Raw genomic sequence first — 26,107 nt, 5'->3', positions numbered from 1 at the left:
TTATTGTCCATCCTTAATTGCCTTTAAGAAGGTGGTGCTGAACTGCCCTCTAGAACTGCTACAGTAGGTACACCCACAGTGTTGTTAGGAAGTTCCAGGATTTTGATCCAGCCACAGTGAAGGAACAGCAATATATTTCCAAGTCAGGATGGTGAATGACTTGAAGGGGAACATCCAGGTGATGGTGTTCCATGTGTCTGCTGTCCTGGTCCTTCTGGCAGTCACGGGTTTTGAATGTGCTATCTCAAGATCCTTTGTGAGTTCCTATGGTGTATCTTGTTGATGGCACATACTGTTGTCACTATGTCTCAGTAATGGTGGATGTGAATGTTTGTGGAATAGATGCTAATCAAGTGGGTTAATTTGTCCTGGATAGTGTTGAGCTTCTTGATTGTTATTGGAGATGCATGTCCAGGCAAGTAGAGAGTATTCTATCACACGCTTAACTTTTGCCTTGTGGACAGACTTTGCGGAGTCAGGAGGTGAGTTATTCGCTGCAGGATTCCTAGCCTCTGACCTGCATTTGTAGCTGTATTATTTATATGGCTCATCCAGTTCAGTTTTCAGTTAATGGCAATCACCAGAACATTGGTAGTGAGGTTTTCAATGGTGGTAATGTCATTGAATGTCAAAGGGTGATGGTCAGATTCTCTCTTGTTGGAGATGATCATTGCCTGGCACTTGTGTGGCATGAATGTTACCTACCAATTATCAGTCCAAGACTGGTATTTGATTGCAGACTACTGCAGTGTCTGCTGAATTGCGAATTATGGCTAATTATTACTTATTAGTGAACATCCACATTGACCTTATGATGGAGGGAAGGTCATTGATGAAGCAGCTGAAGATGGTTAGGCCTAGGATACTACCCTGAGGAACTCCTGCAGAGATGTCCTGCAACTGAGATGACTAACCTCCAAGCACCACAACAATCTCCCTTTTGCTAGGTATGCCTCCAACCAGCTAAGAGTTACCCCTCAATTCCCACTGACTCCAGTTTTGCTAAAGCTCCTTGATGCCACCTAATGTGGCCTTGATGTCAAGGACTGTCATCTCAATTTCAAAGTTCACCTCTTTTCTCTATGTTTGGATGAAGGCTATAATAAGGTCAGGAGCTGAGTGACAGTGCCTGAACTCAGAGTTTCCGTGAACAGGTTATTGTTAAGCCAGTACCACTTGATAGTACCATTGATTACCCTTTCCAGCACTTCACTGATGAATGAGAGTAGACTGATGGGCAGTTTTTGGCCAGGTGGGATTTGTCCAGCTTTTTGTGTAGAGAACATACCTGGACAATTTTTCACATTATCAGGCAGATGCCAGTGTTGCAGCTGTATTGGAACAGTTGGATAGGTGGATGCAGCAAGTTCTGGATCATCATTCTTCAGTAATATTGCCAAAATATTGTCAGGGCCCATACACTTTGCAATGTTCAGTGCCCACAACCATTTCTTGATATCATGTGGAGTGAATCAATTTGGCTGAAGAATTATACTGGCGATCTCTGGAGGAGGCTGCAATGGAGCAAGCGTTCGACACTTCTGGCTGAAGATTGTTGCAGATGCTTCAACCTTATCTTTTGCATTGAGATACTGGGTTCCTCTGTCATTAGACCATACGACATAGGAGCAGAATTAGGCCATTTGTCCCATTGAGTCTACTCTGCCCATTTGATCACAGCTGATGTGTTTCAGAACCCTACTCTCCTGCTACGGTCATGGAAAAGACGCACCTGGTTTTATTTCAGATTTCCTGTGTAATATAAAAATAATACAATAATATAAAGTTTATTTATTAGGCACAAATAAGGCTTACATTAACACTGCAATGAAATTACAGTGAAATTCCCTTAGTTGTCATACTCAGGCACCTGTCCGTTGTATGTTGGTTTTAATTAAATTTAATAATGAGTGGCACAGCGGTTAGCATTGCTGTCTCACAGTGCAAAGGTCCTGGGTTCAATTTCAGGTTTTGGGTGACTGTGTGAAGTCTGCATGTTCTCCCTATGTCTGCGTGGGCTTCTTTCGAGTGCTCTGGTTTCCTCCCACACTCCAAAAATGTGTGGGTTAGGTTAATCGGCCATGATAAATTGTGCCTTAGTGTCAGGGGGATTAGTGGGATGAATGCGCAAGGTTATGGGGATAGGGCCTGGATGGGATTGTCAGTGTCAATGTTCTACACACATGAGGACGGTCTCAACCGGGATCTGGGGTTCATGTTACACTGTCTGTAACCCCCACGACTTGCCTGAGCTTGCAAAATCTCACTAACCGTCCCAGCTGGAGACAATACACATCTCTTTAACTGGTGCTTAACCATCTCTCCACTCACATTGTCTCTACCTTTGAGACTTGATTACCTGTAAAGACTTGCATTCCAACCATTATTTTGTAAATTGAGTTTGTGTCTTTATATGCCCTGTTTGTGAATTGAAATCCCACTCATCTGACGAAGGAGCCGTGAGTGCTCCAAAAGCTAGTGGCTTTTGCTACCAAATAAACCTGTTGGACTTTAACCTGGTGGTGTGAGACTTCTTACTGAGATTGTTGGTGCAGACTTGATGGGTTGGAATTCTGTAGGCCCATCAAGTCTGGGCCTTCTTCTGTAGGGATTCTATGATTTTAAATTGAGGACCATGCAGTTGTAGCAATTGATATCAGATAGTGGTATTCATTCTAATCCTCCTCACCCAGGGCTGTCAGCTATGTGACCTACAGTAACCTCTGAGCCCAGACTCCCCTCAGCTCCTCATTACGTGCTGCGCATGTGCGCGGTGGGGACGTGACGTCACCGCGGCCCCGGCCCCGACCCCGCCTCCGTCGGCGCAATCCGATTGGTGCACAGGGCTGCCGACAGCCGGCCAATCGGATGGAAGCTTATTGGGCTGGCCGGCAGGTTGTTTGGTCTGCAGAGTTCCACTTCGGAAAAAGGAAATTTAAGTAAAATCCGAACCCCGCACACAACAAAATTAAAATCATAAACAACACGGAGCTTGGTGGTGGTGGTGGTGGTGGTGGTGGAGGAGGGAGGAAGAAGACAGTAATCTGCGGCCTGAGGAGCGGCCCCGGCTGTTCTGTCGCCAGCACTGGGTGAGCGCCGCCATTACCGATCAGTTCCGCGGCTTCCCCCCCCTCCCCCCTCCATCCCCCCTCCCCCATCCCCCCTCCATCCCCCCGACCCACCTCTGCACCTCCTTCCCCACCCCCACTTCCGTCCCCCCCCCCGCCCCACCTCCAGCCCCTGGCCCCGTCCCCATTACCTCCACCACACCACCTCATCCCCCTCTCCCTCCTCCCTCATCCCCATCCCCCACCCCCATTCCACACCACCTTTCCCCCTTCCCCGTCCCCATCTCTATCTCCTTCCCTAACCCCAGTCTCCAGCTCCTTCCTTCTCACTTTTTTTTTCCTCTTTCACAGGTTCCTTGGGGGTTTGTCTGAGGGACGGAGACCGACCGGCTGGGGCTTTCCACCCAGGTACAACAGCCCTTCCAATCTGCTGTCCTCAGAGAGACGTTGGCATCCAGGGGGAGCATCGTCACCACCACCGCCAACCCACCCGCAAATCTGTCCTCATTGAACTCTCAGCGCCCAAGGAGAGGATTTATATAGAATCCTTTAATGCAGAAGGAGGCCTTTTGGCCCATTGACTCTGCACCAACCACAATCCCACCCACGCCCTATTCCCATAACCCTATGCATTCACCCTATCTAGTTCCTCTGACACGAGGGGAACATTACCTTCCCACATCTGTCCTCATAGAGTCATCATTATCGGGGGGGGGAGGGGCGGTTCATCACACACACACACACAGTCTCCCTCCCTCACCTCAACCCAACTTTTTGTCCTCAGAGAGATGTCCCCTGTCAGGGACAGGGAGGTTACAAGCTTCAGACAAAACATAGGAAAGTTGACAAGCAACTACTTGATAGATTTCATCCATCTCGTGTCCCTATTTTTCTTATGTATCCAACTGTAATTGGACACAATTACTCTAATGTGATTTAATGTTTTTTCTTCCGTTTTGTGCAGCCCTTTCCAATTCACAATGAATGTCTCTCAGCTCCTGAGCCACAGGCTGTTCATCTCCCCAGTCCTTTGGTACATCCTTTACTCTATCGTTCCTCTGTTATCTCTGGAGTCTGTTGCCACAAAACAGGACTCCTGTCAGATTTGTCATCGTATCACTGAGAACTTCAGAAAGGTAAGGAACTGTTCTTATGAAGTAACTTGCCCCTGGCAGGTGTGACATTGAACCAGCTGTCGAGTCACAGTTCAGTTCCATCCCACATTTTGTCTCATGATCACTCATCTTGTGATTCTAAGGAGTCCTGGATATGAGATCCAAAAGGGGCCAATGGAGAAGGCATTTAATAAATGCAAAGTGTTTCCCCTCACTGAAGAACATAAGAAATAGGAGCAGGAGTAGGCCATCTAGCCCTTCGAGCCTGCCCCGCCATTCAATAAGATCATGGCTGATCTGAAGTGGCTCAGTTCCACTTTCCCACTTTCTCCCCATAACCCTTAATTCCCTTGCCTACCAAAAACCTATCTAACCGTGTCTTAAATATATTTAGCGAGGTAGCCTCCACCACTTCAACGGGCAGAGAATTCCAGAGATTCACTAGAATGGAAGGAGAGTATTATCTACTTCAGTCCATTCAAGAAATTTCTTTCTAAAATGGGGGGACTAAACAAAAATGTTTGAGCATGTTTTCTCAAGAGCTGCTGGGTGTTTGAACCATATGTTGCAGCATTGATGAAAAATCCACCTTTGAATGGAATTGATCAAGTGATTTTCTTTTCCTTCTGATGGTGAAGAATTGCTGTGATAAAACTCCAGTGTTATCCAGTGTGAAATTTGATATTTAATGTTCAGGGCTGTCTTTTTAAAGGCAGAAGTTGATTGCAATTTGCACACTAGTATGAATCATATCCCTACAGTACAGAAGGAGGTCATTTGGCCCATTGAGTTTACACCAACCACAATTCCATCCAGGCCCTATCCACATAACTCCACGTATTAACCCTGCTAATCCCCCTGACATTAAAGGGCAATTTGCCATGGCCAGACAACCTAATCAGCACATCTTTGGACTGTGGGAGGAAACCGGAGGTAACTCGCACAGACATGGGGAAAATGTGCAAACTCCACACGGACAGTGACCCAAAGCCAGATTTGAACCTAGGTCCCCAGCGCTAACCACTGTGCCATTGTGCCACCCTGAAGAAGCTGTGTTGTGATCTTGGAATAAATTCAAGTAGGAAGAAAATACATTTAAATTTCAAAACTTCAGTGAATCCCATTAGGGGGGATTGTTTTGACAGTTTTATATAGTGTGTTTGTTATTCCTTTTTAGCCATAACCTCATTATTGCCTCAAAATGTATTCAGTGGCTTGAGTCTTGTATTTTGTAGCCAGTGGTGGAAATCCTAGCCACAAAGGGAGGAAGAAGTTCATTAGGCTGTTGAAAATCAACTTGAAGCAAGCTAGTGCTGGGCCTGTAATGTATTTAAATAATAAATGAGAGACAACCGATTGCTTCAAGTAAAAGGGGCTTGACTCAATCAGTTTCAGTTTAAGTAGTCTTTTGCCTTATTTATGTCCATAGGGAATGGAAAATACTGCAAACAAGAATTTTGGTGGTGGAAATACTGACTGGGAAAAGAAAAATTTGGCAAAGTATGAAAGCAGGTAAGCTCTTAAAGGTTAGTGTGTATTTTCACAGGTATATAGGTTGGAATATATGCATTGAGCTTAGGTACTTGCTGTGTTGTGGATGACCAATATTGTTGAACTGGAAGAGTTGATCCTTCAGGTAGGTTGAATCAGATTAGTTTCATCCTTTGTTAGGATTTTTAATATTAAATTTAAGAACAGTGGTTTCTGTTGATAATTCCCACATCTGGTGAAAGATGTGGCTTTTGCACCATAATTATGCTCTGATTCTGCAAGAGAGGAAAAAATGGCGCTGCAAACGCTGAAAATGCACATTTGTGAAATGACAGCAGGAAATCTGATCTGAAGGTAGTTAAATCCAAAGAGTTGTTAGATGCTGCTTGGCCTGCTTATCCATTTCCTGCAGTTTATGGGGCTTTTTTTTTACGTATATAGAGTTGATTCTATTGGTATGCTTCACCATAGGTTTCAGTATTCATCTATCAAAAACTTGCAGCAAACCAACTCTGAAATGTTCTTGTACTGCCCTGGAGCATTGACCTACTGATGCATTGCTGCCTAACTGGTTGTGGCACGCTAATTATTATCTATTTTGCTAGTTATATCCTATCTTAGCAAGTTTGTCAAACATGATTTCCCTTTCATAAATCCATGTTGAAAATCCATGATTTTCTGCTATCATGGCCTTTATAATAGATTCTAGCATTCCCCCCACCAATATCAGACTATTAGGTCTGTAATTCCTTGTTTTCTCCTTTTCTTAAATAGTGGGGTCACATTTGCTACCTTCCAATCTGCAGGACTCATTTCAGAATCTGTGGAATTCTGGAGGATGACCACTAATGCATCTACTGAGTGATGCCACCAGGATCTGATTTCTGAGCAGAAACTCAGTATATGGGCAATCATAATTTAGGCTATTCCTCATATTCCACATCTGGAGTGCATGGCCATGTTTTTGCTGGCATGTCCTCAAGTGGTGATTGTGATTACCTTAACTCTAATTGTGTTAATGACTTAGCACATAAAATTATAATCAACATATGTGTGAATCCATTAATAATTTCCTTTCCTCTTGATTTTGCTTGTAGTGAGACTCGCCTGCTGGAGATCATAGAAATGTTATGCGAAAGCATGAATTTTGACTGTAATCAGATGGTGGAACAGAATGAAGAGCACATTGAAAATTGGTGGTTCAAAAAGTGAGTGTTTGAATTTGTCATGTGCTATTTACATTAACCTTCTCTTCAGCATAATTGTCCATAATTGCCTCTCCTCTCTGGCCAGAGAATGATTCAGAAGTATGCTAAAACTCACAGTCATCCAGATTCGTAACATTGGCTCTATTCTCTGCCTACAGATGCTGTCAGACCTGCATCTGAGATTTTCCAGCATTTTTTATTTTTGTTGTAGTAAAACTTCCCTTCCTCAACTTTCAAAGTTGTAATTGGGCTGTGGATCTGTTGTTAGACAGATCGCAGTCAGGGCAAAAAAAAACCTGCTGCTACTCTACAACTGCTGCTAGCAGGTGCCTTTACAAATTTTTATTTCCTGTCTTTCTTGTGGGAAAGGGAACAGCATCCTGACATTGAGTATCTGGAAGGGGTTTTCCTTCTCATAAAATCCCTACAGTGCAGAAGGAGGCCATTTGGCCTATCGAGTCTGCACCGATCACAATCCCACCCAGGCCCTATGCCCATAATCCTACTTACTCATCCTACTAACCCCCTGTTACTAAGGGGCAATTTAACATGGCCAATCAACCTAACCCAACCTAACATCTTTGGACAGTGGGAGGAAATCGGAATGTGCAGAGGAAACCCATGCAGACTCAGGGAGAATGTGCAAACTCCACACAGTTGGTGACCCAAGTCAGGAATTGAACCTGAGTCCCTGACGCTGTGAGGCAGCAGTGCTAACCATGGTGCCACTGTGCCGCCCTGGTGATTTCTTTGTGCACTGTCCTGGATAGGATGGCCTACCTTCATTGTTGGGGGAAGCACTGAGCTGAGCATGAGGGACGTGCTGAATTTCCGTATTTCACCCTGTGATCTGTTTAACTCCTTGCAGGCAGGAGGATTATCCAGATCTATTCCAGTGGCTCTGTCTGGATACCATCAAAGTGTGTTGTCCTCCTGGGACCTTTGGACCCGACTGCTCCTGTGAGTATGATCAGACTTTGAATATCAGGTGGAGAATTTAGATTCCCAGTGCATGTGTGACAGAAATATTTGTTCGTTCAGCAGAATGAAATGACCTACTAATCAAAGCATTTTATCATTGTGTTTTCTCCTTGTATTTCCCAAATAGGTTCAAATTGTTGAGGGTATTTGTAGAAACCAAATTCTGTTTGAGAGAGCATGCTTTTGAAACGTTTGCAAATATTGAATATCTTCTGAATATTGTAGAAGACTTGATTCCTCCTCGTATAGAATCCGAACAGTGCAGAAGGAGGCCATTTGGCCCATCAAGTCTGCACTGACTCTCTGAAAGAGCATCTTACCCAGGCCCATCCCATCCCCACAACCCTGCACAGTTGCTATGGCTAATCCAACTAACCTGCACAATTTGGGGAGGAAATTGGAGCACCCAGAGGATGCCCTCGCAGTCATAAGGAGAGTGTGCAAACTTCAGAAAGTCACCCAAGGCTGGAATCAAACCTGGGTCCCTGGCGCTGTGAGGCAACAGTGCTAACTACTGTGCCACTGTATATCATATGCTATATGATGATGCTGTGGTATTGATTTGATTTGCTTTTGTTGGACCTTCTTGCTTGTTTAGGTGCAGGTGTTCATGTGAAACACTGGCGTAAAGAAAAGACATATTGGCTTGATTCTTGTGGTCACAATAGCAGTAAGCATGGAGTCATGCACCACAATTGAGAGCTGCAGCAGAACCGTAACTTCCAGGGAGCAAGCTTGTATTTTGACCCAGAACTTATGGTTTGCCAGAAAGAGGAAAGTGTGTTACAATTGGACCTGTCAGCATGTAAACTTGGGCTGATTGTCATTTACTTACCCCACTGTCTGGTTCACTAATATCCTTAAGGGCAGGAAATCTGCCATCCTTGCCTTGCCTGGCCTGGCCTACACATGATTTCAGATCCTCAGCAAAGTGATTGACTCTTAAACACCCTCTGAAATGGTCTAACACACCACTCAGTTCAATGGCCAAAGGAATGGGCACTAAATGCTGGCTTAGCGAATGATGCTTACATCCCATGAATAAATAAAAATAAAATTAGAACTTCTAAGAGTGCAGCTCTTTAATTTGGTTGCATGTCAAAACATTCTTAACACCATATTTCCACCTCCCAAACCCCAATATCCCCCTTTCCGTGCTCTGCTCAAAACCCAGCGTGGAGGAAACAGGGATTAAAAGTTGAATAAAGAAAATATTTAAAATTAGTAAAAGCACACGTGCCTAGCATTGATCTGAAGAAAGACTCCAAGGGGCTATCTCTTCAGCTCATAACATCAAAGGAGGCATGGCTTCACTGGGTTGGATTAATCTCCCGACTTACCTCACTGATGGATTCGTACTACAGCTGGGAGATCAAGCTCCTGCTGCAGACTATGAAAAGGGTAATTGAAAATACATCTAGTGGTCTGCTACTCCACTTCGCTGCTCACTGAAAGCAACTAGCACAGTTACTTTGTTTCTGAAAAAACATTTTCTGCAGGGCTTAAAATCACCCAACTGGATCCATTCTGTCCCTTTTGTCCGGTACATTTTTTGCATGTCCATTAAGATTCTGGGAGTATTTTTTATGGCAGGGAGAATTGCTTACCTGCAGATTTGCTAGAGGTATGACCTTATTCTTTCTGTTGATTACTTGACTTATAGGAGTGATAATTGATGGACGATTCTGTTCAAAATGAAGCTGGTTGTACGTGGTGGATGATCTTACTTTAAGATTGACTGTTATGGGAAATACATAAAATATGCTTAGTAAGTTGCTAATATCCTGCATCATTATTGACACGTTGTGTCATTATCAGGACTTTACTTTGATTACATAGTGTGGATGTTAAGAGAACTTTGTTCTTTAAATGCTTTGTTCATTATTAGTACCCAAGGCTAATATTAAACATTTACTTGCTCTGACCTTCATAATAGAGGTTTGGATTTGTCAGATAACCATTTAACCAATAAAATGTTTTAACAAATAGACAATTTAATTGAATATTTGCCTTATCTTGCTGCTGAGCCAGGTGGTGTAGATGTAATTCAGTATGGTACACAAACGGTTGAATGAGATAATGATGTATGTGTGTTTTCTTAGCTTCTTGGGGTTGGAACATGAAGATTTGTACCAGGCACATTATCATCTGAAATAGGACTTGTTTATATTCATTAGTCTTTTAAGGACAAAAGGGCAGATGATATGTTCTTCTAATTTCAGATTTAAAGAGTATTTTACAACTCAAACTTATACTCTTTTATATTTTACTCAATATTCTAATGAGTAAAATGCCTCCTGCATGTTAGAATGTAGTTTCAGCAAATTATTTTCCATCACGCATTTATTTTCATTTTTTCCCCCTTCCCATATTGTATGCCAATCCCTGACTTGCGAGGAGGCAACTTGTTTATTCTTAGGCTACTGCTTCTGCTGTCCAACTGCTCAGAAGTACATGAGAGCAGTGCAGCTTGATTCTCCTCCTTCCACCTGGTCTCTGTTATCACCTTTAAATGTGCTGACTAGGATTTATATTGGGAAATTGTGTGGACCATAGGTGAGGCAGGGGACGGTTTAAATCCTAACAGGTACTTGTTTCTACACTTGACCCAAGTGTATAAAAAAAGGCAAGTCATTACAATTAGAAATTAACCTTTATTTCAAGGGGGATGGAAGGTAAAAGTAGGGGGGGTTGTTACAACTCTACAAGGCATGGTGAGACCACACCCAAAGCACGGTGTCCAGTTTAGTTCTCCTTATCTAAAGAAGTTATATGGCCTTAGAGGCAGTTCAGGTAAGATTCCCTAGGTTGATTCTTGGGATGAAAAGGTTGTCTCAATAGCAAATATTGAGAGGGTTGGGCCTGTACTCTGGAGTTCAGAAAAATGAGAGGTGATCTTATTGAAACATATTCTGAAGGGGCTTGCCAGACTAGATGCTGAGAACAATCCCACTCATCAGGGAATCTAGAACTAGAGGACACAGTTTCAGTTTAAGGGGTCACCCATTTAAGACTGAGGTGAGAGGCTTTCTATCTCCGAGCCTACTGCTGAGTTTAGGAACTCTCCTGATAACTGTTAGTGTGAGAGGCGGCTGGTTGTTGAAGCTATACAAAAGATGCAGGAGATTGAGGTGGACCTTAACTGAATAGTTTAACAAAAGAAGAAACTCGAGACTAACATCTTACAGCACAAAAAGGTGTCATTTGGCCCAATGTGCCTGTCCTTGCTCTTATAAAAGTTATATTCTCCATATACTTTCCTTTAACATTTTTTTCTCCAATTATGTTATGAATTCCACTTCTACAACTCTTTCTGGAAAAGACTTCCATCTATCTGAATGTTCTCTGCAAATTTGGGATGAATTTTGTGCTCACTGGTCACTGACAAATCAACTCATTTTTCCCCACTCAATTTGGCAAAAATCCTTCATAATTTTGAACTCTTTCATTTGATTTCCCTATAGTGCTATCTGTTCTAATTAAGTGTACAATGTGCTTTTACATAGTTTGTTTTGGAGCTTCTCATTTTCTTGCAATGCTTAACTTGCCCTTTCACCATAGTATATTTTGAAAGCTTAATTTCCTCGTTGTATAGGTGATCAAAACATGCTCCAGTCAGCCCAGATTTCTGAGTTGACTGTGAGTAGCATCATGTTTAGGCGGTTATTCAAAAGAAATTAACATTTTTTGACTTGATTAATTATTGTCACGTGTTAACATTCAGTGAAAAGTATTGTTCTTGTGTGCTATACAGACAAAACATACTGCTCATAGAGAAGGAAAGGAGAGAGTGCAGAATGTAGTGTTACAGTCATAGCTAGGGTGTAGAGAAAAATCAACTTAATGCAAGATAAATCCATTCAAAAATCTGACAGCAGCAGGGAAGAAGCTGTTCTTGAGTCGGTTGGTGCGCGACCTCAGACATTTGTATCTTTTTCCCGAAGAAAGAAGATGGAAGAGAGAATGTCAGGTGTGCATGGGGTCCTTAATTTATACCGGCTACTTTGCCAAGGGGAAGTGTAGACAGAGTAAATGAATGGGAGGCTGGTTTGCATGTTGGATTGTTCATGACCTTCTGTAGTTCCTTGTGGACTTGGGCAGAGCAGGAGCCATACCAAGCTGTGATACAATCAGAAAGAATGCTTTCTATGGTGCATCTAAAGTAACAGTGAAATTCTTCGGAAATTCTCGTGGAAGTAGCATTTCTGAGAACTGGATTGCTAATCAAAAGTTTTAGTTTTTTCTGTGCGTGGTCTGATGATGAACTGATTTGTTTATCATGTCAAATGGTTGGATATGCTGTTAACCGGATACGAAAATACAAAGAAACACATGATATCTTGCCTGAGGCCTCAAATAACTACCGTGCAGAAGGCACAGAATAGTATTTATGAACTTCAAAATAAATTGTACCTTTTTTTCTAATTCTTTAAACATGTGAAAAATTTTGAACTTGAAATTCTCAAAAGAGTTTAAAATACTGAGAAGCTCTGCCTCCACAGGTAGCCCAATATCACACTTGTCAGTTTAAGTTTTTGGGGCATTGAGTTTAAAAATTGGCAAGTCATGTTGCAGCTTTATAGAACTTTAGTTAGGCCGCACTTGGAAAATAGTGTTCAGTTCTGGTCACCACGCTACCAGAAGGATATGGAGGCTTTGGAGAGGGTCCAGAAAAGTTTTACCAGGATGTTGGCTGGTATGGACAGCATTAGCTATGGGGAGGAGTTGGAGAAACTTGGTTTATTCTTATTGGAACGACGGAGGTTGAGGGGCGACCTGATAGAAGTCTACAAGATTATGAGGGCATGGACAGAGTGGATAGTCAGAAGCTTTTTCCCAGGATCAATTACTAGGGGGCATAGGTTTAAGATGCGAAGGGCAAGGTTTAAAGGAGATGTATGAGGCAAGTTTTTTACACGGAGGGTGCTGGGTGCGGAGCTCACTGCCATGGGAGGTAGTGGAAGCAGATAAGATAGAGAGTTTTAAGGGGTGCCTGAACAAATACATGAATAGGATGAGAATAGAGGGATATGGTCCCCAGAAGGGTAGGGGGTTTTAGTTAAGTTGGGCAGCATGGCAGGTGCAGACTTGGAGGGGTCAAGGGTCTGTACCTGTGCTATAATTTTCTTTGTTCTTTTAAAGTTTATTTATTAGTGTTGCAAGTAAAGTTTATATTAACACTGCAGTGAAGTTACTGTGAAAATCCTCTAGTTGCCACACTTCAGTGTCTGTTTGGGTACACTGAGGGAGAATTCAGCGTGGCCACCACATCCAACTAGCATACTTTTCGGACTGTAGGAAGAAACCGGAGGAAACCCACGTGCAGATGGAGAACGTGCAGATGGTGACCCAAGCTGGGAATCGAACCTGGGTCCCTGGCATTGTAAGACAGCAGTGCTAACCACTGTGTCACCATGTCACCATTTGTTGAGTTTGTTTTACCTGAGCCAGTGACATGCACAAGTCTTTCTTCTCCCTGCATCTGTAACAATCTGCAGTCCCCCTGGTATTCCAATTCTGGCTGCTTATGCATAGCTGATTTTCCCATTGCCCCACTGTTGGCCACTTCGTTTTGATCTATTTGGGCTGTAAGCTCTAGAATTCTTTCCCTAACCCCTCTCTCTCATCCTTGAGGTGTTTCTTAAAACCTACCTTTCTGATCAAATGTTTGATAATCTATCCTAATATCTGTATGGCTCAATATCAGATTTTTGTCTGTTAATCCTTCTGTGGCCAATTAAATGCAAGTTGTTTAGGACAATCATTGTTTTAACTGAGTTATTTTTATTCATTCACTACATGTGGGCATCATTGGCAGGCCAGTATTTATTGCCCATCCTTATTACGCTTGAAAAGCTGGTGGTAAACTACTGATGTCCATGTGGTATCGGACTCCTGTAGTGGTATTCCAGGATTTTGATCTAGAGACAGTAAAGGAGCAGCAAAATAGTACCCGGTCAGGTTGGTATGTGACTTGGAGGGGAATTTGAAGATGATGATGTTCCCATACTGCTGCTCTTGTCCTTCTGGGTGGTTGAAGTTGTGGCTTTGGATGGCACTGCTAAAGGAAAACTTGCATTCTCATCGTATCATCAAGTTTTTATTCCATATTTACAGCATGTCTGGGTGGATCTACAAAACCATGCAGTGGATATGGCCAATGTGATGGTGATGGAACCCGATCCGGAACTGGGTTATGTAATTGTGATTCAGGTTACGCAGGATCGATCTGCATGGAGTGCGCTGATGGATACTTTGAAGAGTCCAGGAATGATACCCAACTGGTATGCCAAGGTATGTGGTATGTATTTCCACATCTTTTATTCTGTAATCATAACCCAAAGGTATAAGGGAACCATAAGTGATCTCTGTAGATCTGCTTAGGCATAAGTGATAAAATAAATTTGTAGTATTAATTTTCATTTTTATATCTTGTTTTTGGATTTTGATTTCATTGGCACCAGTAGCCATTGATTATCTCAGCTAAGTGGTAATTTTACATGTCTGATCCATCTTTTTGGGATCAAAGCCTGCAAAGAATCTTTCTGTGGAATGAAATAGCATAGTAGCAATTGTCACTAGCAAGAATTCTTATTCGTATTTATCTTTAAATATTAATTTTATGTGGCAAGTCAGAGAATATAATCACTCTTTTGCGTGCATCTGCTGTATTCAGCTACACTTGAAACCTAATCCGCCTGGTTCAGGTTGGTTGACCCGTTTAACATCCAATCTGTTTTATACTCCTTTTACATAATATGTAAAACATTGGATCAGGAAAGATCAGATTTGAATGTGATGGATAATGTCAGCAAATTACTCACCAGCACTCATTATCCAGGTACATATAGAATGGACATTTGGGCCCAGTGCTGCTCTTTGATGCAAATATTTGCCTCCGGCCTCCCATCCATCAACTCAGTCTATACTTCCCGCTGCCTCGGCAAAGCAGCCAGCATATTTAAGGATCCCACTCACTCTGGGCATACTCACTTCCACCTTCTTCTGTCAGGAAAAAGATGCAAAAGTCTGAGATCACATTCCAACCGACTCAAGAACAGCTTCTTCCCTGCTGTTGTCAGACTTTTGAATGGACTTATCTTGCATTAAATTATCTTTCTCTACACCCTAGCTATGACTGTAACACTACATTCTGCACCCTCTCCTTTCCTTCTCTATGAATGATATTTTTTGTTTGTTTAGCGTGCAAGAAACAATACTTTTCACTGTATCCCAATAGAGGTGATAATAAGAAACAAAAAAGAGCACAGAATTGGTGAAATGTCAGTCCAGTTCTTGAAATTGCCCCCAATTTGGCATTTTTCACAGTGAAATGTTTTCATGTGTGGAGAAATTTTACAATTCACACTTGTACTGAAGGGCCCTGAGACAAAAATGTATTAGTAGCCTTGGGACTGAATATTCCAAACTTGGGCGTGCTTTACACTGATGCAGCATAGGGAAGAAAATCATCTTCAAGAACCTGAATTATTCAGTTGGAGAAAAGCAAATTGTTAACTGTGAAAGATTCCAAGAGCAGTAAACATGAACCGTGATATTAAGCTGATGCAACTCTGAAAGCGACATTCTCTACTTATCAGCTTTTTTAGGGCAGGCCTAATGCCAAATCCAAAAACATTTTGGTGACAGTTCTTCTAAGTTGTGGCATTGTCTCAATGAGGTATGTCCACAGGTAGGTTGATTTTATGCTCTGTCGGCTCCTGTGTTTCAGAATGCTACAAATCTTGTAAGAAATGCACAGGCCCTGAGGACTATAAATGTCAAGAATGTAAAGTTGGCTGGTTCCTGCATGATGACAAGTGTATAGGTAAGTACTTGCTGTTTACCTTAGCAATTCTTGTGACTGGTTGTGGATTAAACTTCAACATGAATGATGCACAATCTGTCCACAATTTGTTGTGCTCTGTCCAAGCCTTTATTTAAGATATTTATGTTGGCCCTGCTCACACTGTGAATAGTTTTGACATGATGCATTGAGATGGATTATTTTCTTTGTTTGGGGAATCAGTGACAAGGTGTTATCAATTTAAAATTGTCACTTAGGTTAATTGGCCATGATAAATTAATCCTAGTGTCGGGGGGATTGGCATGGTAAATGTGCAGGGTTTCGGGAATAGGGCCTGGGTGGGATTATGGTTGGTACAGGTTCGATGGGCTGAATGGCCTCCTGTACTGTATGGATTCTATGATTCAAGGGAGAAGGGGGTTGAGAAAATTTATTTTTGTAGGAAATTTATTATAGAAAGAACATGGACCTGTACAGTACCTTTCATAAAACTAGGATGTTTCAAAGCATTTTACAGATAATAAATTATTATTTATAAGCAGTTAAACAATAAGCCATTGTATTGTATGAAACTCAGCAGTCATTTTGCATGCAAACATCAGTGTGATAATGACTATGTGATCTATTCTGGTGACACTGATTGAGAGATGAATATTACCTTCAGCACAGAGGTAACTCCCCAGCTCCTCTTTGAAGTAGCGCTTTGGAATCTTTAGAATCCACCTGAGTGGGAAAATGGGGCCTTGTTTTAGAGCCACGTTTGAAAAACTGTACCTTAGAAATGCAGCAGTGTCTCCATGTGGCATTGGAACGTCAGCCTAGATATTCTGCACCAATGTCTGATGCACAAATGAGTCCTTTACCATTGGGAGTTCAGGCCATAACATCTTTAAAGGGAAAAATAGTTAAACATTTTGAAGAGACAATTCAAGACTGTGGAGAGAGCAGATTGCTGGGATTAGATGCTAGGACCTTTCTTAAGAAACGCTAGCAGGGACCTAATCATCTCCAATCACTGGTTATCGTTATAGCTATAACATTCAATATAAAATGTGTTTGACCTTTTACGGGATCTAGTAACCACTCATTATTAATAGGGACAATTTGGAACAAGAAATATAAGATCACAAAACATAAGAATATAAGAACATAAGAAATAGGAGCAGGAGTAGGCCATCTAGCCCCTCGAGCCTGCCCCGCCATTCAATAAGATCATGGCTGATCTGTCGTGGCTCAGTTCCACATTCCCGCCCTCTCCCCATAACCCTTAATCCCCTTGCCTATCAAAAACCTATCAACCCGCATCTTAAAAATATTGAGCGAGGCAGCCTCCACCACTTCAATGGGCAGAGAATTCCAGAGATTCACCACCCTTTGAGTGAAGAAGTTCCTCCTCAACTCCGTTCTAAACCGCCCCCCCTTTATCCTGAGGCTGTGCCCTCTAGTCCTACTGTCCTTTCTGAGCGGGAAGAGCCTCTCCACCTCTATCCTATCCATCCCATTCAACATCTTATACGTCTCAGTGAGATCTCCCCTCATTCTTCTAAACTCTAACGAGTACAAGCCTAGTTTATTCAGCCTCTCCTCATAGTTCAACCCCCTCAACTCTGGAATCAGCCTAGTAAACCTCCTCTGCACTCCCTCCAAGGCCAAAATATCCTTGCGTAAGTGCGGCGACCAAAACTGCACACAGTACTCCAGCTGCGGCCTCACCAGTGCCCTGTACAGCTGCAGCAAGACCTCCCTACTTTTTATATTCAATCCCCCTCGCTATGAAGGCCAGCATCCCATTTGCCTTCCTGACCACGTGCTACACCTGCAGGCTGGGTTTTTGCGACTCATGCACAAGGACCCCGAGGTCCCTCTGCACCTTCGCATGCTGCAGTTTTTCGCCACGTAAGTAATAGTCCTTCCTACCATTATTCCTACCAAAGTGGACAACCTCACATTTGCCAACGTTAAATTCCATTTGCCAGTTCCTGGCCCATTCGCCCAGCCTATCTAGATCCTTCTGCAGACTCTCCACATCCTCCGCACAATTTGCCGTTCCACCAATCTTGGTGTCATCAGCAAATTTCGACACCATACAAAACAAAGTGGAGAGAGTCGCAGTCTGTTTATTTGAGCACACGTCCAGAAATCTAAAGCAGTATTTAATCAAGAATGTTTGTCTGTAGTGGCAATTTGTTTGTAACTTGTAAGAAAAGAATTTTTGGAATCTTGAGAGGTTGTTTGATATTTTCAATTGTTTTCTTAGTTTGTTTAAACAGAATCTAATAATCTCTTTCCTCTCATTCAGATGTTGATGAGTGCGACAATGGGTTAGCAAACTGCAAAGCTGGCCAGTATTGTGTGAACACAGATGGCTCCTATGAGTGCAAAGGTCAGTGTTGCTATCCTTTTTGTGATGATGGTGAAGTCATCCTTCCAGTTGCAGTTTATACCTTGTTTGATGTTGTGTTTCATTCTCTTGTTCCCTGATTCTTCATGTATCTGATCTCAGTTGGGCCTTTGCCAAAGTAAAATCAGGTTGCAAGACTGTCTGTAGCTTCTACTTCCAAGATTTCTTCTTTTCTGATGTAGCTAATGTTGAGAGTAAATTTTCACCGACCATCTTGGCTAAAGACTAATGACCACATGAGCTAGAAAAGAAAATTGGGCATGCAAAAGCAATTTCTTGATTGTTTAGCTATTACAACTTGGTCAGTATTGTGGAGTGATTTTTACTTTCCTGTCACTACAAGGCATTCCTGATAAAAGGTTAGAAAATCATTGAACTAAACAAAGCACTTGATAATCTTGGCCGAGAGAAAGTCACCCTAAACTTAAGCACTTAGTTCAGTCCCATCAGTTCAGTCATGGTCTCAGAAGACTGGAGGAACAGAATAATCTACTTCTCCTATTTCTTATATTATTCATCAGTGCTTAGTGATCTTCAGTGAGACCAGGAAGGCTGTAATAAGAAGAAAGGAAGTTACTGCCAGATTAGTTCTTCAGTATGGTATCCTTTCTCTTGCCTTGGTTTCTAACTGTAATGGAGTTTTAAGTTGCAGAACTTTTAAACTGAAGAGTAACTTTGCTAAGCTCTGGGGCACTCCAGTGTGTTGTGTGTAACACTGTAATACTTGATTTGTTTAATATTTCTCTTGTCTGATTTCTAGCTTGTGACAAGGCCTGTTTGACTTGCGTAGGAGGTGGACCTAGCAGATGTAAGAAGTGTAATAAAGGTTACAAGATGGATGGCACAAAGTGCCTCGGTAAGTGTTCTAGTATTTGCACAAAGAAGGATGCTAGGACCACGGAGAGATTTCAGAAAGATCAGTTAGTGGAACTGGATCTCTCTTCATTAGGGCACGGTGTTACAGTGGTTAGCACTGCTGCCTCACAGTGCCAGGGACCTGTATTTGATTCCTGATTTGGGTCACTGCCTGTATGGAGTCAGCGCTTTCTCCCTGTGACTACATTTCCTCTAGGTGCTCCAGTTTCTTTCCACAGTCCAAAAGACATGCTGGTTAGGTGTGTTGACCGTGGTGAATTCTTCCTCTGTGTACCCAAACAGGCGTGTGGCGACGAGGGGATTTTCACAGTAACTTCAATTGCAGTGTTAATGTAAGCCTACTTGTGACAATAATAAATAAACCTTTAACGTAGGATGTTTAGTGGAAGTCAGAAACAAGTATTCAAAATTCTTTTTTTAGAATTGCTTCAATTGGTCAGTAACTATTGCAGTGTAAATTTAAGGTCATTGCCAAAAGTATTAGAGGCTATGTCTGGAGATTTTTTTTTAATGTAGGGCTGTTTGTCTGGAATGGAATGTATTGCCCAAAACTGTCCTGAAGAGAACTAGAAAAACATCTGGAGAATAGAAAATTATAAACAAATGCAGGGATGAGGATGAAATGATTAAACAGGAATGATGAACCATGTGGCCTTTTTTGTGCTGTCAAAATTATTTAAAGTTGAAGCTTAGATGCAGCAAAATATCTTTTGATCAAGATCCCTTTTTAATGGATGTAAGCATCATTGGGGGATTGTAGAGGGATGGTCTAAAGTACCAGTTTCTCTGGCCCTTTGTTAGATTCTGTGCTGCAATTAAGGGTATTTTATAAGTACCAGTGTGGGCCCTGATGCTGTCAACATTTAAGTTCTCAAATATTTTCATGAATGCCTCTAGGGTTGGTAATGTTGCAGTTTAGCAACTATAGTCCTTGAACAGTAAGTAAAGAAGGGAACGTGTCAATTATTGCCAGCAGATTGCATCACAGGATTTAACAATGGGCCAATGAAGTTGGTAGCACAGACTGTCCTATTTTGAAAGCAGGCTATGATTCAGGCTGTGAAATGTTGAGTGGTCTATCCCATTTGATGGAAAAATTAGGTGGACAGCAAACATCACTCCAGTAAATTACACTCAGATTAAAGGATTACTTGCAGTGATAAATGGCATCAGAGCTGGAGTACATGAAATGGGAATTCTGATGCAAGTGTTCTGAGGCTGGAGAAGTAGTTCAGTTGTGAAAAGTTGAGTGCCCCAATGTGTTCTGTTTTGTTACAGATATTGATGAGTGTAACAGTGAGAAACAAGTCTGTAATGGTGCACATGAGGAGTGTAAAAACACTGATGGCAGCTACGTGTGTGCATGTATTGATGGGTTCTCGAAACAGGATGGTCTTTGCATTGAGGACAAGTTGACTTGTAAGTATTACATCTCTTCTTACCCAGACTTGTACCCTTCTATCCCAAGATAAAACAACCACAATTCCCTTTTGAAAGTTTAAATAGAGCTAATATGACATATAATATTGGCTGACAAAATGTAGATGAAATATTCTTTATAATGAAAGAGAAATAGATGCTGGAAATGCACAGCAGGTCAATTAGAAATGAAAGAGAAAAATGTACCACCCAGAATGCTCAGTGGAGCAGAGCTGAGAACATTTTATTCTGTATCTGACCCTTAGTGTGCCTAATGTTGACATTGTACAAAGCAGTGAGAAAATGTTCTATTCTCCAACGTATAGATGGCACAGTAGTTGGCACTGCTACTTCTCAGTGCCAGGGACCCAGCTTCAAGTCCTGGCTTGAGTCACTATCTGTTCAGAGTCTGCACGTTCTGTTCGTGTCTGCGTGGGTTTCCTCCCACAGTCTGAAAGACATGCTGGCTAGGTGCTTTGGCCGTGCTAAATTCTCCCTCAGTTTACCCAAGCAGGTGCTGGAGCGTGGCGACGAGGGGATTTCCACAATAACTTCATTTGCAGTGTTAATGTAAGCCTACTTGTGGCACTGATAAATAAACTGAAAAAAAATTGACCTCCTTGGTGAATATAAACTTAAAGCTTTGTTTTCTCAATGTTATAATTTAATGCCAGTCATGGAATAATTCAAATAGACTTTGTAAAGGTGTGGCTTCACAAGAGGATTTAAAACGGAATATTAAATTAAAATTGTAACTAGATTGTAATTTTTTTAATAACTGATGCTCAACGCTTTCAATTTCTTCAACAGCTGTCCCTGAGGAAGGCCTCTTTGACAATGTCACTGAGGATGAGATGGTGGTCCTACAGCAGATGTTCTTTGGTGTCATCATATGTGCACTCGCAACACTTGCTGCAAAGGGAGACATGGTGTTTACTTCCATCTTCATCGGTGCCATTGCAGCAACAGCAGGCTACTGGCTGTCAGAAAAATCAGATCGCCTTGTGGACGGATTTCTTAAAGGAAAATAATGAGGAATATAATTTGAGTGCAGTGCAGCGAATGGTTATCTGTGGTAATAGTTGACTATCTAAAACAAAACTGGTTTGTTACCCAGTGGACTGCTTTGATAGAGCCAGCAGCTGGGAATGCCACATGGAACTATGGGTAAAATAGCAATCTATAAATTATGAATTCCACACAAGTAAACTGTGCATGTCTGAAAACACAAGATTATCTATATTCAGATGGCGTATATGGGGTTGTTTCTTTCGAAACCACCCTCATGTTATACTTTTGGTGAATACAAAGTTTCAATGAAATGTACAGTGATATTTTTTCTGAATAATGCACTGTTCTAATTTATTGTAAAAAGCTGCAGCATGGGCTTTATCCAGAAGCATATTTAAGATTCGGGGAGAAGTATTGTCTTCTGTCACTCTCTCAACAAAATAGTGCTTCCATTTACAAACATCTGATCTTATTTTTGACAAAAATGTCCCAACTTCAGCTGAATGGACCATGGCTTTGTCCAGTAGACCTGTCAAGTGCCCAGTTAGTACTCTGCCAGGCTTACAATCTGCCCCACTTTGTAGGGCATTTAGTTCCTGACCACAGTCTCAAAGCTCTGGTTTTCATTCAGGCAAGTTTACTCCTAAATTTATCCATCTCATGAGGAGAAATGGATTTAAGCTGTGGTGGGCATCAAGTGTGAATGAATACAGATCAGTTAACATTACTGCTCAGTCTATGGGGGTGGGATGATTAGGAAGTAACTTGGTGCACTGTTCTGTAAGTAACTTTTTTCTGGACCTTTTGTGATATGCTACCCACGGCAGATGTGAAGTGATCGATAGTTAAGAAAACAAAAGATGGGAGTGAGAATACACTCATTAGACATAGGACACTAATTGAGGTGAGAGGATGTATGTAGGTTGTGGCATTTTGAGTGAGGTGCAACTTGTACAGAGTTAGTCCAGTTAGCAAAATGTTAAGAGCCAAGGTATGACATGATCAAAGCATGAACGTGGCTTTCATTCGTACAAAGGCTAGCAGTATGACAGGCCTGGAAGAAAGTTATCTTGAATTACATGCGAGTGAGGAATCTTATCTCTCGGTTTAGGTGCACCCCCTGACTGAGGAGTTAGTTGGTGGAGTAGAAAACAGAGGCATTTAGGTAGTGGCTGGAGTAGAGCAAGATGGTTTCAAATTAACCTGCATTAAGATAATAAAAACCTTGACTTATCCTGGTTTTCAACTTGAACAGGTGGTAGAAGAATAGAATGCTAGTCTTTGGATTGAAAGAGACATAAACTGAAAGCTGATTCCATGTTTTTGGATGTTATGACTGAAACACAACACAGAGTAAAGTTGGGGAGGGGACATAGAACGTATCGTTGGAGGTAACTTTATAGATCAAAGAGGTAGAGCGAGAGGAGTGTTTGTATTGGGCTTAGAGTTGGGGTAGAACAAGGTGACAGCTGTATTCCAAAGATAAATGGCAGAAGGGGGATGTTTGAGCAAGATTGTAAGCAAACTCTTGGTACCATATTTGCCTTCTCATGGGGAATGGAATCTGTTATCTTAAATTTAAAGAGAGCCAGCATATTAAACTCAAGTGGATTTAACTATGAGCAATACCTCCTTGATGTCTTCTTGGGATGGGAATGTGAGTATGCTAAAATGATTTTGGGGTAAATTTAATCCGACGAACAGCCAACACCATCTGCCTTTGTTCCAGCGGTAATAATTGTGCTTTTGGGAGTCATCATTGCAGCCCTTCACTTACCTGTGAAATAACACCATGATGAAACTGCAGTGGACCTTTTACACTGGAAAAGATCTATATATGTGTTAATCTTACTGATATGTTACTTAAACTTTAATTGAGAAAAGAGACTTTATTTTTCTGATTTCTTCCCCTGTAAACACTGACTTGGGCATAGTTCATGGATCCTAGTGGGTGTAATTATTGAGTATGAGGAGTGAGAACCTTGGCTGGATTTTCATTTTGACTTTCAATCAGTTGCATCAATTACTCGTAATAGAACACCAACTTAATTGAGCCCTGGACACTTTTCTGTGCAGCTCACTGTTGCACTCAGTTGTTGCAGGTGTACATACGTCATTAGATGGGAGTTGTCACTAGGAGAGAGACAGATCCACCAGCTTCCTATCTGTGGGAATCGCATTGTTCCAGTAAAAGACGGCAGACTAATACATAGAAATTAGTGCTGTCCTGACAATGAACCTGTTCTAATTTCAATCTTTGATCTTTGTCATTGCCCCCATTGATGTTCCTTTATGCGTAATACTACTTTGTTTCATATTTGAAATTTATTTGTGGAAAATTAGCTCTAATATATTAGAAATAGGAAGTTTCCAACTTCAGTCAATGTCAGTAAAGAAAACAACTGATTATGATATTTGGATATGTTCTGGTGAACATATGGACATGTGAAGCTTACAATGTTTTGGATGTGCATCCTTTAGCAGCACACGCTCATAGTTTGCATTCTCTTCACAGATGTGCTGTGTATTTCCAGCATTTAGTTTGTCTGCATTTTGGGCATTTTCTGACTTAGTTATACAACTTTTGATGCGGTTGTTGTGTACGTAAGGATTTTTTTTTTGTTTCTTTTCTCATTGAATGCTGGAAGATCACTTCTGTCCCTGAGATGCATCATCCCACTCCAAGTAGAATTTTGCAGTGTCAGTGGCCCTTCAGATTCTTAAGAGTTTGCTATTTGTTGTTTTTATATTATTTGTCTTTTGTATGTATTAATTTATTTATTGTACTTGACTGTGGGAAAGTATTTTCCATGTTACATGAGATGTGAATTGACAGCAGAACTAAAACTAATAAACTGGTCACTACTTCTCTGTATAGCCTTAACTACCTGGATGGATTTGGTTTTGACCTATTTGACATCCAGCTTCTTTCTCCAGCCCTTTAAAAGTTGTTGCTGGAATCCCACTTCTCAGTATATTTAAGGAGTTTGCAGAAAGATTTTTAACCTACCACATGATTTCTAATAGCAACTAGGCCCTTCGTTAAAACCCAGTTTTAACTACAGTTGCGGCATTTTTTTTAACATGAATCTTTTTTTTAATCAAAGGGCATGGCTGTGAATTACTCTGATAGTATTGTTTTCTGTTTTTTCACAAAATTAGACTTTTAAATATAATTTTAATAATTTGGCAGTTTACCTCAAAAGGGCAGCACTAGTGAATTTTTATTCTTTCTAAATGAAGATGCATAGTGTGGCCCACCTGTGTCAAACATCTGCACCCAATTTTCAATTGTTTGTAAAAGTTCTGCAGCCATCTGCTGGTGTAAGATGGAAGTGTTTGAGTCGAAACTCCCATTGGTTTACTCTGGATCTAAATGGAGAAAGGCTTTGCCTCCATCTTTCAAAAGGCAGACTTTAACTCCAGGCTGCTAATTAAATCTGAAAGTATGCTGTTCTGTAATTACTGCAGGTGCGTGACATATTTCAGTTTCAGTCAAAGGATTCTTGCTAGGTACTCTTTATTAAGGGCGGTGCAGTGGCATAGTGGTTAGCACTGCTGCCTCACAGTGCCAGGGACTCGGGTTTGATTCCTGTCTTGGGCCACTGTGTGGAACGTGCATGTTCTCCCTCTGTTTGTGTGGGTTTCCTCCGGGTACTCCGGTTTCCTCCCACAGTCTGAAAGACGTACTGGTTAGGGACATTGGCCATATTAAATTCTCCCTCCAGTGTACCTGAACAGGCGCCAGAGTGTGGCGACTAGGGGATTTGCACAGTAACTTTGCAGTGTTAATGTAAGCCTACTTGTGACACTAATAAATAAACTTAAAAAAAAACTATCATAGGCAATTACTCCATATATTTTTTAAGACAAAAATAAAAGCTTCTTCATGTTAGCTATCCTGTAGATAATCATGCGTAATTTCCAATACCGACCCTGTAGATGTGGACTAGTTTGAGTATTACTATCATACACATCCCATATTGCCTCTCTATAAATGGAATAACTGCTGTGTGTGATTATGCTGCACATTACTTATACTGCTCTTACCAGATGAGTGGAAGTAACATTGACATTTCTGTATTGTATCTTGGATATGTTACTGATGCACTGATTGCTACCTTCGTATAACTTGGTGGGCTGGACCTGAGTGAATGCAAAACAATCTGGATCTATTCATTCTTTACTCAATTCCGTAGCTTGAAGAATTTCAGTGTGTTCACGTGTTTCACCAGAAATCGGTTAACTCTGGCCTTCAATCCAATCTTTCTTTGGAAGTGGTCTGACTGAATTTGAAAAAAATAGACTGGAATCAATGGCTATGTTACTCATTCTGAATCTGCCTGCTTACCAACAGGAAGATTCCAGTTGAAATGATATGCTGTAAAGCATAGGGGGGCGGGGGAATGGGTGAGGGTAGATGCTCTCAAACACTGGCGCTGCTAACACTGAAAATCTAGTTAAAAACATTTTGTGGTAAATAAAAAGTTGAGTTGTCTTTGTTTTTATGGTGATGCTTTTATTCTTTCTTACAAAAAACCCTTGCACCTGAGGCTTCTAAGTCATAAGGGCCATATTACCATTTCTATCGAACAAATGACCTGTCAGTGGAGGCTATTCTGACAAATGGCATTGGTCTTCACTGAAGTGATTTCAGGTTACAACACCATTCTGAAAGAAAACTGGTTAAAGCAGGATGAACTGAGCAAGTGATTATAGTGGAGAACTGG

The 26,107-nt window shown here is 41.5% G+C and overlaps 1 protein-coding gene across 1 annotated transcript; it reads left to right on the top strand.

The window, feature by feature from the left end:
* The first annotated feature begins 3,014 nt into the window (after window positions 1-3,014).
* LOC145336292 (protein disulfide isomerase CRELD1-like) lies at window positions 3,015-25,847 on the top strand. Its single transcript, XM_080181741.1, has 12 exons — window positions 3,015-3,089; window positions 3,420-3,476; window positions 4,033-4,204; window positions 5,613-5,695; window positions 6,772-6,882; window positions 7,751-7,842; window positions 13,981-14,157; window positions 15,596-15,691; window positions 17,970-18,053; window positions 18,832-18,927; window positions 20,226-20,366; window positions 21,177-25,847. Exons 3-12 carry the CDS (start codon window positions 4,049-4,051, stop codon window positions 21,395-21,397), a joined length of 1,257 nt encoding a protein of 418 aa, XP_080037867.1. The 5' UTR covers window positions 3,015-3,089; window positions 3,420-3,476; window positions 4,033-4,048; the 3' UTR covers window positions 21,398-25,847.
* Window positions 25,848-26,107: the final 260 nt, after the last annotated feature.

The sequence above is a fragment of the Carcharhinus amblyrhynchos genome, chromosome 3 (assembly GCF_965287045.1).
Source record: "Carcharhinus amblyrhynchos chromosome 3, sCarAmb.v2.hapA, whole genome shotgun sequence".
NCBI classification, from domain to species: Eukaryota; Metazoa; Chordata; class Chondrichthyes; order Carcharhiniformes; family Carcharhinidae; genus Carcharhinus; species Carcharhinus amblyrhynchos.
The sequence above is the reverse complement of the archived record's forward strand: the minus strand, read 5'-3'. Positions and strand labels throughout refer to the sequence as shown.